This window comes from Artemia sp. Qi Xiang Cuo, chromosome 6 (assembly GCF_049724085.1).
Source record: "Artemia sp. Qi Xiang Cuo chromosome 6, ASM4972408v1, whole genome shotgun sequence".
Lineage (NCBI taxonomy): Eukaryota > Metazoa > Arthropoda > Branchiopoda > Anostraca > Artemiidae > Artemia > Artemia sp. Qi Xiang Cuo.
This window is the reverse complement of record NC_142799.1, coordinates 69,499,410-69,516,590: the sequence shown is the minus strand read 5'-3', so window position 1 is coordinate 69,516,590 and position 17,181 is coordinate 69,499,410. Positions and strand designations below refer to the sequence as shown.

Sequence of the window (17,181 nt, the reverse complement as noted above, 5' to 3'; positions counted from 1 at the left end):
AGGAGACCTAGAAATTGGCCAAAAACTTGTTGTGTCCGAGTACTTTGAAGTTTACGACCGTAAGTCCTTGGGTCAAGTGAAACCTAATATACAAACGAATTAGGTTGGAGGCTGTGGGCCCCCCAAACGGGGGCCCCAGGCTGATGGGGTTGAAACTTGTGTCCTTAAGATTCGGTCTTAAAGGACCCCAATGTAGAAAAAAAAATTAAAAAAAAGAAGTTCTGTTACCCTGAGAAAACGGGGATCGAAAAAGGGTTAAAAAAGAGCCAGAATACTTTATTCGTGACAACCTTGTATCACCACCTTGTATGGAAGGGGTGGTATTAGAAATTTGGGTGGTGGCCCCCATCCGCTTGGAAGTAGACCTCCATAACCCCCATAGTAATAGAATCAAAGTTGGAGTAATTAAGAAATGTTGGAAGGTCTAATAAGCACACCTTCAGGGTCAACATTGCCCTCACAGCCCCAAGGCCAAGGGACCTGACTTCTGTAAACAACCCGATGTTTACAGACAAGTTTTAGCAGGAAAGTCAATCATACTTGGTCTTGGTTGCCCTATCAGCTTGGAACTCTTAGCAATTGTTGTCTTGGCCAAGCTTCCCAGCTTTCCCTTCTTTTGCACCATAGTGTGTATTAAAGCATATACACATAGAAGTATTTGCAGGCTCAAAGAGACACATCCACTTGTTCAATAAATTAAGGATTTATGTGTCAAAAAGGGCCTTCTTAGCAATTGTTGTCATGGCCAGGCTCAAAGAGACACATTCATTTGTTCAATAAATTAAAGATTTATGTGTCAAAAAGGGCCTTCTCAAGCTTCGAACAACACAAATAAGCCTTGCTATCTCAAGCATGGGGTTGCAAAAAGAGGCAACTGCTTCAGTTTTTAGGCTTCCCAGAGTTAAGTCAAAGCTTTGTTTAAGTCCAGTTCTTTATTTAGTGAATCTGTAACGTAATGGAATCTATTAGGCTATCAATATACACAAAAAAAAAACTTTTAATAGACCCACAGACCTCAGAAGGCATAGGCTGTAGCCAAGTATATATAAACGATTTTTTTGTACAGGGTAGGATAGGTACTTTAAGAAAAAATACAAGGCTCGAAAATCTACAGAGTACATTAGAGAATTTTAGAATAATCTCTGTTTTAGTTGATTATCACAAACGATAATAATTTGACGTCAGTAAAATGACATGAATGAAAATGGTGAAGAATGAAAATTCCCAAGTTGTATCATAACATAGAAAAAAAATCACATTGTCGAGTCATGGGTTCTCGAGATATTGAGATCAGAATCAAGGGTGATATCGAGATCGGGAGTCATATACTGTAACATCTGAGCCAGTCTCAATATTTGGCTTCATATCTTTGCTCAATTAACATACACAAATAAACGGGATCCCATCGATGGGTTTCCTTACAGACTCTACCCAATTGCACATCTGCCCAATCGGAGCGAATCGGCCCAATTGTAACCTAAACTCATAAAAAAGGCATTTTGGTATCAGTTAATACATCAAAAGGATTGAATTTTTACGCTGATTCCAAATATATAAAATTCTTAAAGTTTGATGTCACCCATCAAAAGCCACGAGCCGGAGAATTTTTTTCTCCATCCTGAACTCGCAAAACCTCTAAAAGTTCGTTCATTTTGCTCACACTTTCATCTAGGATGCTTAAATCATCAGCATAATCAAAGTCCAGGAGAATCTTTCCTTCCTATTTGATTCCATGGCCTCCCATTGCCTTTCCTTTGCTCCTTAAGACAAAGTCCATCAAGATGATCCATATAAAGTGGGATAGAACACAGCCCAGCTTAGCTCCTGATTTAATACAAAACCAGCTGCTAACCTCATTTCCTACCTTAACCGGAGCAGTGTTATTCTCGTACATAGCACTAATCACTTCAATGTATTTGTTTGGTATATAATACAAGGATAAGATCTTCGTTAAAGCTCTTCTATCAACAGAACCGAATGCTTGCTCATAATCTATAAAACTGAGGACCAAAGGTGTTTGATAACTCAACCACTTCTCAATTGTTAACCTAAGAGTGAAAAGTTGCTTAATACATCTTCTCCCCCATTGAAAAGCGCACTGTTATTCTCCTGAAACTTTATCTACAACACCTCTCAGTCTAAAAACTATCATATTACTAAGTAATTTATTACCTACAGAGACCAGACTAATGCCTAGATAATTACCACACTCACTCTTATCACCTTTCTTATACAGTGGTTTAATTAAGGTTTTCTAAAATCTTTAGGTACTTCCCTTTTTCAAAATCATATCATAATCTTCAGTAGCTTAATCCTAACCTCAGAGCCACCATATTTAAGAAACTCATTTACCACACTATCATCATCTGGAGCCTTTTTTTTATCCTTTTAGTACTGTCAGTAGAAACTAATTTAAAGAGCAAAGATAAAATCTAAAATAATCTTAAAATCTAAAAAAAAAAAAATCTGAAACTAAAAACAATGAAAAAATAAGAAACAAACTAATATATATATATATATCTCTCTCTCTCTCTCTCTCTCTATATATATATATATATATATATATATATATATATATATATATATATATATATATATATATATATATATATATATATATATATATATATATATATATATATATATATATATATATATATATATATGCCATCAAGGGGGCCGGCAGAAAATTTTCCAGGGGGAGGGTGCATAGAGTATTTGTATCAACAATTATGAGTGACTTCCATGGCACACAAAAGCAACGTAGATACGCTGTTTGGTCTTCACTTTGAGATTTCTCTCTCTTTGTTTTGTTATAACTGGCCAGTTCGCCTTTAGATCTTTTATTCCTTCCATCTGCCTTTATGTACTGATGACTTGACTTTATTAAGCTTGTGTTAGTGTTGAGAATTGAAAGATATGACTCTAGTTAAAGCTTTTAAGTTGAATTCGAATATGCATACAGAAATTTTCTGTCAACTGTCTTGTGCTATTGTTTTTTAAATATTTTTAGAAAATTTGATTGTTTTTTAATTATGTTTTACTAGGTTTTTTGAAAAGTTTCCTAGAAGTTTTTTTTATGGTGAATACAAAAAATGTAATCGTATATTTATCTTGGTCATTAAAATTTTTGCACAAAGATTTTGGATTTTTTTTTCTGAAATATTCAAAACAACCAAAAAAACTTCAAAAAAGATGCTTACAAACTATAAGCATTAGAGGAAATGTGATTACCTTTTGAATTTAGTTTACGAAGCTACGAAAGACACCCCCCCCCCCCACAAAAAAACAACATAACACCCATTTTCGCGAAAAAAAAAATGCAAAATCAGTTGAAAAATTTTAATTGCTCGTTCGAATTTAGTGTAAAAAGCTATAGTAGTTGCACAAAAAAGCTTTCTCGGAGTAACACTCTTGTTGCATAAATTGTCAAATGTTCTGAGAATTGGCAGATGGCCACTTGGCAGACTCCCAATAGAAATATTCCTGCGCAGGTAGAATAATTTAAAATTTATTAGATTTTACACTTAATCATACCCAGTTAAAAGGTTTCTGCTTTGACCGACTTATCGAAAGGACGTGTGAAATGAAAGTTATCATTGAAAAGCTTTACTTGAAAGACCCCTTCCCCTTTTGCGTCCCCCGAGTCTATTTGCATCCTTCGTTATTGTTTTTATTGATATCAATATTGTTTAATTCTAGACACAGAAGATACCGTCCCAGTCGAGGTGACTGTCAATAAACGTCGTAAAATAAACTCAAGAAATGCAAGAGGAATTGGTCGAGGTAAGAATAGCGATTTTGTTCATAATGGTCCAAACACCATAAGAGCGATGCCTCCAGGGTGGAAGTAAAGAGTGATGTCGGCACAATGCATTATTATTAGTTTTTTTTTTGTGTTAGAGCAGGACACTTCATATAGAAGGAGTAGTCGTAGAAACTTTGAAAGGGGGTCATTCGATTCGAAATTGACACGTCTAGTGCCCTTTTTAATAGTCGAAAGTGATTGGAGAGAAACGACCCCCCCCCCCTTCCCCCACGCCCATCATTTTCCCAAATATAGCCAATGAAAATTTTGAGATAGCCATTTTGTTCATAGTAGTTGAACAAAATTATGGCCCGGGGGCATATAAGGTTTATATGGAAATGGTAGTCGTATAAACTTCGGAGGGCAGTTATTGGATTTGAAATCAGAAGTTCTAGTGCCCGTTTTAAGAATCAAGGTGATCGAAGGGCAACTACCACCCCCCCCCTCCCCACATCACGGCTTTTTTCCCAAATGCGTTCCATAGAAATTTTGAGATAGCCATTTGTTCAAAAACAATCCAAAGATAATATAACAAGGTCTTAAGGGTTCACACAACCCCCCAGAGTCTGTAGCAAGGGCTTTAAGTTATGCCCCGGGAATATATACGGTTTTTATGGAAGGTGTGTTTGTGTGAACTTTAAAGAAGGCTAATTTGATTGGAAATTCGAAGTTCTAGTTCCCTTTGAACAGTCAAAAGTGATGGAGGGCAACTAGCCCCTCTCCCCCTGATACCTTCTTTTCCCCAAACGTGTTGGCCTCAGGCGGATTGGTGCTGCGGTGAGTTGCTAGTTGCAGTAGCATTAGTGGATTTGGCTTTCTTATTTCTAGATACACGTAATCCAATGCAACGGCTACTAATTTTTTTTTGTTGCTATTCTTCCAAAAAAAATTGAAGCAGTAATAATTGTATTAAGTTACATCATTTGGGACGTGTACTGCTTTTCTAAGGATTGTATATAATTTTCAATGTGTTTAATTTTGCTTCTCAATTGTAAAGAAAAGTTCTAGTAAAAGCTGCATCGTACCCACCCAAGTTGTAAAATATAATTTTTTCTAGGAAAACTGATTGGCCAAAGAAAAGGACATGAACGAATCCTCAAGCATGCTCGTTCTGATTTCCAGAAGCAGTTCCAGACGTGGGCCCCGGATCAAGCAGCTAGTAACCGACATCCATATTTTATTCAAAATCACCAACTGCCAACTTTTCAACCATCTTTGCGTCATCATAATATGTTTATTGAACATAATAACCCTCCGCAAGGAGTTGGCCTCCGCCCACCCCTTGAACCACCTCCAGGGGTACCAGGGAGGCCACCACCGGTGCCGCTTGAAGCTTTGATTCCACCTCCGTCTCTTCATGGACCTCCCCGGATCCCTCCTCCGCAGAAAGTACTGATCAATAGGGAGTATAAAGGAGGGATTATTCATGGTAAGAACGTTTCATATATGCTTTAATGGTAAATAAGGTACGAAACTTATTCATTGGGAGGTGGTAATTGTAAAATAAGATTACCGAAGAAAAAGAAGGGGGAATTATATGAGTTGAATGCAGCAAATTTAAATATCACTATCTTCAGTGACAACGATTTAAGTATCGTTCCACTGTGGTCAAGAAATGGGAAAGAATGAAAGATTTAAACTGTTTTGCTGTTAATCAGAGAGCAGGGAAAATTGTTTAGATTAGAAGCAAAATCAATTAGTATTTGCAGGTGTGCCTTGTTAGACTTACAGTTCTAGACTAATATCTGGTCACACACCAACATCCAGACACCTACATCAGGCTCTTCCTATTCATATGTAAAACTTGGTGCTTGGTTGCAACAGGTTATTGCTAAGCCCCCCAATTCAAGGGTCTAGAACTTTATGTCTGTCATCCTAAATTCTACCAATCACTAATCTCCTTTGTCTCCTTATTTGTTGTCTGCGCTCAAGAGTGATGTTGACATTTACGTATGTCTGAACTTCTATGCTTAAGTAAGTCTATGGCCAGGATTTAATTTTTATACATTTAAGACTTGCCTCAGCTGCATGTGAATGGTACTTTAGGCTACGTATTAACAAATATACAAACAGCATCTACTGTAATTTCCCAGTAAAATCCTATGATTTTTTTACTTAATCCTCTGCCGCTATCCTGGTTGTGCTGCAAGTCTTTTTGCTTTTTTAAAGTGTGGAATCGTTATAGTTTCTGTGCTTGCGGGGCTTTAAAAAGTTGCTAACAACTATACCTCGTTGCCACAGCTTCGGTTTAATTCGAATCCTCCGATAGATAAAGAGAAACTTATTATCATTGCACTGTGGCAACTTCAAGGATGTATCACACATTTTTTTTTTAAGTTCCACGAGTAAAAGGTTTTTAAGTTTGTTCTTGAATGAGCCGTTCGTAGGAACAGTTGTTTCTGTCTTCGAGAATTTAAGTGATAAAATATCTGTAAGATTACATTATGTTGCTGAATATTCTGGCCTTGTTTTAATATTTACCATATGTAATTGACAGTGTCGGTAAGATGGATCCAACCAATACCTAATTTGAAAGCTGAACTGATACAGTAAATGGTATAGAGCAGGTAATAAAAGAGTTTTCCTGGAGAGAGATCAGATCAGTCAGTGGGTTCTAGGGTACTCACAAGAGATTATGCGTTTTTTTTTCCAACGGAATTTTGGGGATCAAAACAGTAAAAGCAGTAACTCACGGTCCTTGCGTGTACTCGTCGCATAGATAAATAGATGCTTATTGCAGAGAAAGCCACAGAGCTCTGAACATATTAACGAACAACTCAATAACCTAAAACGTGTTGAAGGTATTTATTTTGTGAAAAAAAATGTTTTAGTACTTTATCAATTGAGACAGATAAGGGATTGCAAAAGTGCTATTATTGATGCTATAACAAGTTCTTGGAAGAAACTTTCCAGGAACAGTTGAATATTAAATCAGAGAGTTTAAAATTTGACAACGTGGAAGATGGATGGAATAACTTTAGGAAAACCATATTGTGAAGTTGCTGATGTTGTCTTAGGGAGGAAAGTTAGGACCGCAGCTAGGAATATTATTGAAAAAGCTTTATATTTAATAGAGAGTAGAAGGGACTTGCACCAGAATTATCTGAGTGATAGATCATACGAAAACAAAAATAATGTAAAAAAAAGTGGAGAATGGCTTGAAATGGACAAAGTGGAGAAAGAAAAAGACTTGAACGAGGCCTCGCCCATCCAATGACCTAGGACTATTACCCTATATGGGTTTCAGGGCATTAAATTCCTGACCCAGGCAAAGTCGTGTGCCCACCATAAGCTCTTTATGATATCCCTGTGATAGGTGAAGCTTATGAAATACATATATATTAATGTAATCATTGTTAAAATTCAGCTCGCAAATGAACCCGAAAAAAAAATTGAACTATCCTTTGTTCCAGAAATTCTGGGTGTGTTGTTAGATAAACTGTTTGTTCATCTCTTGAACCAATTAAAATTTAAAAGCCCTCCAAGTTGGCAAGGATCCTATTTATACAAAACGTCCCCTTTAAAAAGTGAGATAAATTTAATTAACATTTTCTTTAATATTACGTAATAGCTTTTGGTGTTTTTTACTAAGAATTCATTATATTGAAAACTAAATTTTTAAATTGGCAAGTTATTTTATTCGCGGGTAAACCTCTCAAGATCAGTTTGTAGCTTAAAATTCGACATCTATTTTTAAATCCGTATAATTAGTGCAAAGTCTTGCATATCTAAATAATTATGAGTAACTAGAACTATGTTACTAGAACATAATTCGATAAAAAACAATAATGAAAGTAAAAAATATATGTCCATGTTTTCGAAATTTAGTCGGAATTATTTAAATATATATTGAACCTAGAGGAGATAACGATCTCCGAACCCAGAGCCATCTCTAACTTTTAACAGGTTAATGCTTCAATACTAAGATGTACAAATTCAATAGGACGGTGCTTTATTATAGCTTTTCTTTGCTTTTCGCCTAATTCACGTCATTCCAATAAAAAAGCTTTTGGTCTATTTTCAGCTGCCAATTAAGATAAGCCAATACACCGATTAAAACGGGGCTTCATGTGCAGGCTATTTAATAGAGTGGCCATGTAAGCACGGAGTACTGGATTTAGATTACTTGGGTGCAGTAGATCAAATATGATTGCCCAAAAAGAGGGCATTCACATTTAACAGAATGATTTAAGCAAGAATTCCAGAAAGAGATCCTCAAGGTGGATAGTAATAAGATTTTTGAACGAAAGATTTTGGCATAGCTCTCTCTTGCGGGAAGAATGGACTCCGTCAAGTTGCGTGCCCTATGAGATGTCTGATGAGAAACGCATTTTTAGAAGACATCGCTTATCAACTCTCTAGATGGATAAACCTTTAAAGGCCAAGTCGGATGAGAGCACAGGATCTATAGTTGGGTGACTGAATTATTCTTTGTCTTTGATGTCTCCACCCAAAATTGATCAACCACCCAATAGATCATTGTCCTATCTCCAGAATATCCCTTTATCGGGAAAGAGAAACCTTGAACTGATTCTTCAGGTTTGTGGATGATTGCATAAACCATGGTATCGTTAGGAAAATGTTACAGGGGATTCACAAGATCGTCCCCTAAGTCGTCGGTTTATACAGAATAAGTCCGAGGACGCCACCCTTTGGAATCTCTTTAATAGAAACTTATGGGAGGTAAACCCGACAAGAATAATGCAGTTACGTATAATACTCTCCAAGAATCTTGAGCAGACAAATTTAAGCTCCTTGTGAATGGACTTTCTTCTACAAGACCCTATGCCCGACTTTATAAAGAGCGTTTGTCATGTTAAGAGACATAAGCTGGACCCGTCCCTGATATTTGATATTTAGTCCAGGTGTGTGTGAAACACTTTATTGGAAATGTACTTATAAACCTCACAATGTATAATGTATGAGGCTTATAGGTCTATATAAACCAGAATTGGCTGTTTCGCCCGTGCCATCCGGTTTAAGTACAGAGGAGATGTGGGGAGACTTCCAGGCCTTGGGAAGTAGGCTGAGAGATTTGTCAACGGACCAGCTAATTTTATCTGTGGGTCTGGAGGACAAATTTGGTTTTTTATCTTGAGCAGAGCATTTAGTCACCACATGGCTCTGAAAACCCGCTAGACTTTCGGAGCAGAGTAGTTGACACAATCAAAGATGCTATTTTTCTTGTCAACGGTCAGCGTTTTTTTTTCTGTTGTTCTCTGATCTGTTGTTGATTTTTAAACGAGTTTAAATTTGCGTATTATCTGTATACGCTTAGGTAATATATATCTTTAAATAAAATGTAATATAAACTGCTGATATGCCTCTACAGCTTTGTCATCATTTCATCAGCAGAATATAATTGTTGATTGATACCTGCTTCTTTACTTTTATAAGTCCTTATGTTTCTATTTCTATCCACATGTTTGTGTGCTTTTGTTTGAAACATTTTAATTATTAGACAAAATGTAAGCTTCGTGCATAAACGTTGAACTTCTGAACGACTGCAACCCCTTGTGTATTATCGTCACGGCCCTCCGGCTGAGAAACAATTGCTTTTAGCCTTAGTTGTCCAAATCACAATAAAGGCGGTATTTTTCTTGTCAAAGGCCAGCGTTTTTTTCTGCTGTTCTCTGATAGCCTTCTTATGGTAGATTAAATAAAAAAAAACAAGTTTTTTTTTTAACTGAAAGTAAGGAGCGACATTAAAACTTAAAACGAACAGAAATTGATCGGTATTTGAAAGGGGCTGTTCCCTCCTCAACGCCTCGCTCTTTACGCTAAAGTTTTACTCTGTCTCACAACTTCATTTTTTAAAACGATAAAAAACTTTAGCGTAAAGAGCGAGGCGTTGAGGAGGGGACAGACCCTTTCATATACGGAATAATGTTCTGTTCGTTTTAAGTTTTAATATCGCTCCTTAATTTCAGTTAAAAAAAACTTTTTTTTATATAGTTTCGAAAATAGGCAAATTTTCTCAGGCGCGTTAATTTTAATGGGTAAGACTAAAATTGATGAAACGTATACATTTGAAATCAGCATAAAAATCTGATTTTTTATGTATCTATTGGTATCAAGATTCAGTTTTTTAGAGTTTCGGTTACTATTGAGCCGGGTCATTCCTTACTTACAGTTCGTTACAACGAACTGCTTGATTTTTAAACGAGGTTTAAATTTGCGTGTTATCTGTATACGTTTTTGTAATATACCTCTTTTTAAGTTTTATTTCTTGGAGAGAAGAGTTTGGATGAAAGGGTTGCACCTAGAACACAATGGTTTAATGAGTTATTGCTTCAGTATTGCTGTATTTTATTACTATTGACGTTTGAATTTCACCTCAAAGAGATGGAATCCATTCGCAACCAAGCTTTGAGGATTATCTGGGAGCCAAAGCAGTATTCTTCCTTGGCTGTTAATTTACATTCTTTCAAGCTCTGTTTTATTTCAAACATTCTTTAGTGTCACTTGAGCTAAAGTAATCTAAAGTACTATTCTTTAGCACTGCTTAAGCTAAACGTATATTCGCAATATTCTTTCTGATGCTGAACGGCCTCTTCTCTCGCTCCTTGTGGAGAGACGACTCTTGAAAGAAGTCATATGCAGTCACGGCATTCTAAGAAAGGTGGTTCTCCTTGTTGATGACTTAGCTTGAGAAAGATTTTTTCCTAGTAGGAATATTGTGGCTTTGCTGCTACAAGTTTCTTAGGTTTTGTCAAAGTTTCTTGAAATATACGAAAAGCCTCTGGTGTACTTATAGGTAGGGTCATTAGAAGTATGTTACGGTGTTTTTGGTCTAAAACGAAAAATGTTAGGCTACTACTAGTAGCCTTTCGTAATAGGGAAGATGCTATATTTGAGCTGTGCTCTTGGCTGCTCTACTTTGGACCGCATCAATCAACTTTATATCACTCAAGTAGCATGTATCTTTCAGGGATTTGGTTCATCTAACAGTTTTAACTCACGTCACAGTTTCCTGTTACACTCTGAGCATTTATATTTGACAATACCCTGAACAATAAAAGCATTTACCTTAAATCTCACTACAAATATTTGGAAGGTTTGGTAGGGGATAGATGAGGTAAATGTCTTCTAGTTCTAATCAAATCCAGGATTTATTTTATTTTTTTTATCTTCGTAGTCTAGGAAGCGGGATAACGGCAACACTGCTCCCTTGCTAGATCCAATATTAAGGGTTCGTTCCACAGAAGTTATTACTTGTTATTATGATAACCACTGCTATGGGGAGGAGCTATTCGATAGTAGTAACGCTCGTGGAACGGAAAAATAGCAATAACTGCTTGCGAGCTTGATAAGTAAATCGTAACGATAATAACTCCCGTGGAACGCAAATAATAAGAAGAAGGAGCCAAATTTTTACAGTATTGCGACCGTGGAACGCAAATAGTAACAACGTTGTAACGATAATAAGTCCGTGGAACACGCTCTAAGAGCGAAGACTCGCTAAAAAAAAGATACGTTTAATAGATTATGTTCCATAGCGACGTTTTTCTGTTTCTTATTTTGCTGTCTCTTTCTTTCTTTTCGTTTTCTCTTCTTCTCAGTTCGTCATCATTATTCGGGTTTTTAAATCACTTTTGCTGATGACACCGTTGATCTCCTCATGTTTATGTATACGATTTAAATTCTGTATAGGATGAGTAACCTTCAGTTAAAAATATATTTTTTTTCTCCTATTATTCAAGGATTTGAATTAATTTTACTTGAAATAAAATATTTACTGAATACTGTAAATCTTGATTAAATTTGTTGCAATTCATTCAAACTTAGATTTATTTATATACTATTAGGATATGCTTTGTCTCTTAAGTCCATTAATTACTCTTCGGAAGACCTAGTTGATTTTCTTGATCCTTAATTTATAGTAAATCAAGCTTTTTTTTTTACTTTTCTTCTTTTTCTTTTAGCTCCACCAAGGATAACAGCCCCACCACCAGGACCACCTGTTTTTACGCCACCCCCAATGAGCTTCAACAGGCCACCACCTACGACCGGAGGGCCGCCCCCTACGACCACAGGGCCGCCCCTTACTGTAGGGCCACCTCCGAATTTAGGACCACCGCCTTCTATGCGACCCCCTGCTGCTGTGAGGCCTCCTCTTGGACCTGAACCGTTTCGCTTTGGAACTTCCCCACCAAGATTAGACTTCTCAAGACCTCCACCTGCAATGAGATTTACAATTCCTAATGACTTAGTGCGTCCTCCGTGGAGTGGTCCTCCTACTCATCAACCTCCTACTCACCAGCCTCCTCCATCCTTTATACACCATCCTCATGAAGAACTGCACCGTTTTAAATCTGACGTTCAGTCTTGCAATTTTAGTGATTCACAATTAGACAGATACCGAACTGTGATAAGTCCTATGAGTATAGTTCATCGAGAAGAAATAAGAATGGCAAACTTGAATTGCTATAATAACACAGAAATTGAGCGTAGGTCAATTGAGGAAACCCTGGAAATTGAACGTAGACCAGTTCATGAACGACTAGGTTTTCAAAGTGAAGAAAGGCGGAAGAAAAACCATGCAGATCTGAGAAACGTCCTGTCAAGGAAGGTAAGACTTAAAACCACACGAAAGGTAAAATGACTAAGGAGAAAAAAACCATAAAAAATCAAACAATATAAATGGCAGCGGAAAAAAAGTTAAAATACTCTATCATTTGTGTGATTGTTCATTGATGATTCTGAATTTATTACTTGTAATAGGATATTACTAGTTTACTAAGGAGTTTTTCTATAAGTTAACAAACTACATTTTGAAAAACTACATTTTTTGCTTTTCTGGAATCGAAAATTACATTCCTAGATGCTAATTTGCGAGAGAGTTTAGTCTAAGTTGATCAACAACATTTTGAAAACGGTAAGGGATGTGCCAGGGGTTTTTTTTGCTTTTCTGGAATCCGAAATTACATTCTTAGCTACTAGTTTGCAAAGGAGTTTAACCTAAGTTGATCAACAACATTTTGAAAACGGTAAGGGATGTGCCAGGGGCCTTTTTTGCTTTTCTGGAATCGGAAATTACATTGCTAGATACTAGTTTGGCGAATGAGTTTAGTCTAAGTTGATCAACAACATTTTGAAAATGGTAAGGGATGTGCCAGGGGGCATCTTTTGCTTTTCTGGAATCGGAAATTACATTGTTAGCTACTACTTTGCAAAGGAGTTTAGTCTAAGTTGATCAACAACATTCTGAAAATGGTAAGGGATGGGCCAGGGGGCATCTTTTGCTTTTCTGGAATCGGAAATTACATTCGTAGCTACTACTTTGCAAGGGAGTTTAGTCTAAGTTGATCAACAACATTTTGAAAACGGTAAGGGATGTGCCAGGGGCCTATTTTTTCTGGAATAAGAAATTACATTGCTAGCTATTAGTTTGTAAAGGAGTTTAGTTTAAGTTTATAAAAAACATTTTGAAAACGGTAAGGTATGTGCCAGGGGGCTTATTTGGCTTTTATGGAATCCGAAATTACATTAGTAGCTACTAGTTTGCAAGGGAGTTTAGTTTAAGTTGATCAAAAACATTTTGAAAATGGTAAGGTATGTGCCAGGGGGCATCTTTTACTTTTCTGGAATCGGAAATTACATGATAGCTACTAGTTTGCTTAGGAGTTCAGTCTAAGTTGATACAACTAAGCTGATGTATAGTTATAGCTTTGAAACAGTAAGGGCTGTGCATGGTTCTCTTGCTTTTCCAGAATCAGAAATGACGTTTCTATCTACTGTTTGGCAAAGGGGTTTTTGTCTAAGTTGACCAACTCTACTTGGAAAACAGTATGGGATGTACCAGGGGCCTCTTTTGTGGTCAGTGCTTACTGCAGCATAACACTGTTTTATGTAGCTAATGACCGTGTTATTCTTAGGCTTTCAATGAGAACGTAAACTTTGCCACTTTAGCTTGTGAGTGGGCGTTTTCAAGCAAAGTCGCTCAGCTTTAAGCGGCCCATCTTAATGAAAATCACTGCATCAAATTCAGCATATTAGATAACTGTAGAGGTTTCAATTTTCAATCTATAAAGCTATGGAATTTTGAATTTTTTCCACTAAAGATAACCAAATCACTATCGATTGAATATTCTGAGATAGCAAATTGATTTTAAAATATCTATAAACTATATATTGAGACTCCCAGTTTCAGAGAAAGTAATGCCGCATGGTAGTGTAATCATTCTAAAAAAAATCATCTAGTCCATAAAAGAAAAAGGGACGGGGGGGGGGGGGTGTAGACGCCTTACAGAATGTATTTTAAGACTCCAAATTATGTAACACTCCATTAGTCTCTAGGAAAATATAGAGGTTGGGCTTAGGGGGAGGGGGGGGGGTTAAACACTAAATTCGTTAAGATATCATTTCGATAGCTGAGATTTAGCAATGTCGTTTCATCGCATTACAATTTTGAAATTTGCTTTTTTTTTTTGCTTTTTTTTTTTTTTTTTTTTTTTTTTTTGAAGAAAAATCTACTGAAAATGTTTCCAAAGACACGGAATTTTGCGACAGAGCTACAACTGCATGAAGCGGTCATTCACCCTAACGTTTTTATGTTAATAGCTACCGTCTTTCAATGCTTATAAAATAACTCTATTCCTTCAGGATTTGAATTTTGAGGCACAAAATATGAAATTGGAAAGCTTGAAATTTGAGAATCAAAACTTGGTTGTTTAATTTAGACCAAATTCCCATGAGAATATACTCACCGATTGAATTGATTCCCATCAATTTTTCATTGTTGAAACAGATAATATGAAAATTATAACGCAGCTTTTTCCGAAGTAATATGCTGTGAATTAGAACAATGGACCTACAGCACAGTTGATTTTGATTAATAAAAGAGTGTTATTTTACTTAATTCCGACCAATGAGGTTCGTTCAGTGCAGAGCTGTGACCATAAGACAGACTGTGGACGTAAAAGAACCTTAAGATCTTAGAAAATGGGGATGAATTAGGCATTTTTTTTTTTTTTTTTTTTTAAAATAGCAAAAAAAAAAGTTTTTTTCCAGATGAAAGTAAAGAGTGAGATTGGAACTTGTAACGGACAGAAATTTTCCTGTATATTAAGGGAGCTTCCCACCATCTTCATGAAAGTCTTGCTGAAAGAATTTTTTAATGAACAACAGATATAGCCAGTTGGTAATTGCAAGTGTTTTATTTACCGACTGCTTTTCAAAATATTTTGACTTGAAAATTGTACTGTTTAACAGTAAATGGCATCAATAAACCCATCCAGTATTGAGGCATTCCAGAAAAAAAGCATGCCTTTTTATCCGATTGTTCTTGTGTTAGAGCATTTGTCCTTGATATATTTGGCTTGAAAGAGGCTATGCAACTCTTGGTCTACAATTTAATGTAGATATGGCTACTGTTTTGTTTCTTCAATAGCCCAGAGGAGGTTTCTACGGTGAGATTAGGTGAAATTAATATAACATCGTCTATTATATCATGCACCTTGGCCTATCGATTGGTCATATTCTGCTAGGCGGAGAAGCTCAAGCTGCATGTATCTGACTATAGTGGAGTTGCCCTGCCTCACTTAATGTTTTTGTCCCCCTTTTGGAAGGTTTTGAGAACCCATAATAAGAAAAATATGAGGACAGTATTTTTTTTAAGTGTGCACGGTATCTACTACAAGTCAGTGGCGGATCCAGGGGGCGAGAGGGGTGCACGCCCCCTAAGGTAGTCGAAAATAGTGTAATTTACCCAATTAACGCAAATTTGCGTTAATTAAACTTACTCCTAACGCAAGTTTATCGGATCAACCTATTTTGCCCCCCCCTCCTAAAACAAAATCCTGGATCCGCCCCTGCTACAAGCACCACCTTTCGTTAGAGATCTATTGTTGATTTCTATTGTAGGTCAGTCTGAACTATGAGAAAAACTATAATATTCGCCCTTTGAGGGGTTCCTCCTTCTCAACCAGTTTTTGTTTGTAGTTTTCCAGTGTTGGTCGTGCTTGTAATTACTGTTCTTATTCTTTTTCCTGTTTCTGATCCGTTTTTTCTTTCTGATTGTAAGACGGGTCACTAATAAAATTCAATTCAAGATTGAGAGCAAATATCGATTTTAAGGTGCAGGGCGGAGGATTAGGAGGAGGGAGGGTACATATTTACCCTCCCATCCAAGAGAGCTACATAGATATCTACCCTACTTTATCCCTTCTATACGGGATAATTTCGGTCTTTTTTAAAGTGTAATGTTACTCTTCATTTCTATTTTAAATAAAAACTTGTTTTCTATTTAATTTAGTCTCCTTTGTAAGAATAATGACTAATTCCGTTAAAACTATCCCCTTCGCAATAAGAAGGGAGCTTTCCCAACTATCAGCACCCTTTTTGTACGCTTCATCCTGTGTTTATTCTTCTGAATGAAGGGGAATCGGAAGTTGAATCCGTATTCGTTTAGTATTCATCATATTTATCTGAATAGGATGATCCAGAAATTCTGAGCTGATCGGCGTCTCAGGGTATCTTCTCTGTTACATTTCAGCTGTGATTGGGTTAAAATGAGTTGCTGGTGGGTTGAAATACCAGAAATCGACGCCTTGATGTCGCACGACCTCTTTTGTCACTTGAAAAAGGTACTACTTCTGACAATTCACCGCAGCTCCAAACCGCCTGAAGCCAACACAGCGACGGACACTCCCCATACGTCTCAATCTATTCAAAACATCCCAGGAATTTCCAATTTCCCTTAAGTCTTTCCTTACGACCTCCCACCTTATTTGGGCTTGACCTTCTTTTTGTTTGACCCTAGATGGTTGGTTGACAAGGACGATCGTTGGACGATCTAGATCCATAAATGTTCTGTTCTGAGGCAACTGGGTCGATACGATCACTCCTTGGAAAAAAATGAAAAAGATTTTGTATATGGTCTGTATTTGATGCAGCTATTAAGTCTTTTTGATCTGTCCAAATAAAATTCATAGTAAATGCATAGTAAATTGCATAGTAAATGTGCCTACTCACATAACAAGTTCGGTGTTGAAGCAGGTATATGCTTTTAGCACTTGGTATGGGCAGCTACTTGTTTCTTTAAAAGACCACACAAATTAACCAGATCGGGTTCCTTTTCCAACCTTCAATGATATGCATCTAGGTTCTCGTTGTTCTCAGCATGAGCGATTACTTGTGTCAGATAATGAAATTTGCGCTGTCCGTGCTGACCAGTTCAAATTGTGAGCTCCCTTCAATCCCAATTTGGAAGAAGTTCCAACGACCCCTCTGAAATTGGTCAAGCTGATTGTGTGTTGGATTCTTTATTATTTTGCTTTTTTTATTATGTTGTCTATTTTGACTAGATTAAAGTGTTGTATTACATTATATTTTAGCTGTAAATAGGATATTATTGCTGTTAATAAATGTGC

The 17,181-nt window shown here is 36.7% G+C and overlaps 1 protein-coding gene across 1 annotated transcript in view; it reads left to right on the top strand.

Annotated features, from left to right (window-relative positions):
• LOC148951553 (uncharacterized) overlaps positions 1-17,181 on the top strand; it is a 70,772-nt gene that overhangs the window by 20,838 nt on the left and 32,753 nt on the right. Inside the window, exons 4-6 of the mRNA XM_089090327.1 lie at positions 3,703-3,786; positions 4,866-5,237; positions 11,734-12,380. Of these exons, the coding sequence (XP_088946453.1) occupies positions 3,703-3,786; positions 4,866-5,237; positions 11,734-12,380 (1,103 nt within the window). The remainder of the gene's footprint in view (positions 1-3,702; positions 3,787-4,865; positions 5,238-11,733; positions 12,381-17,181) is intronic.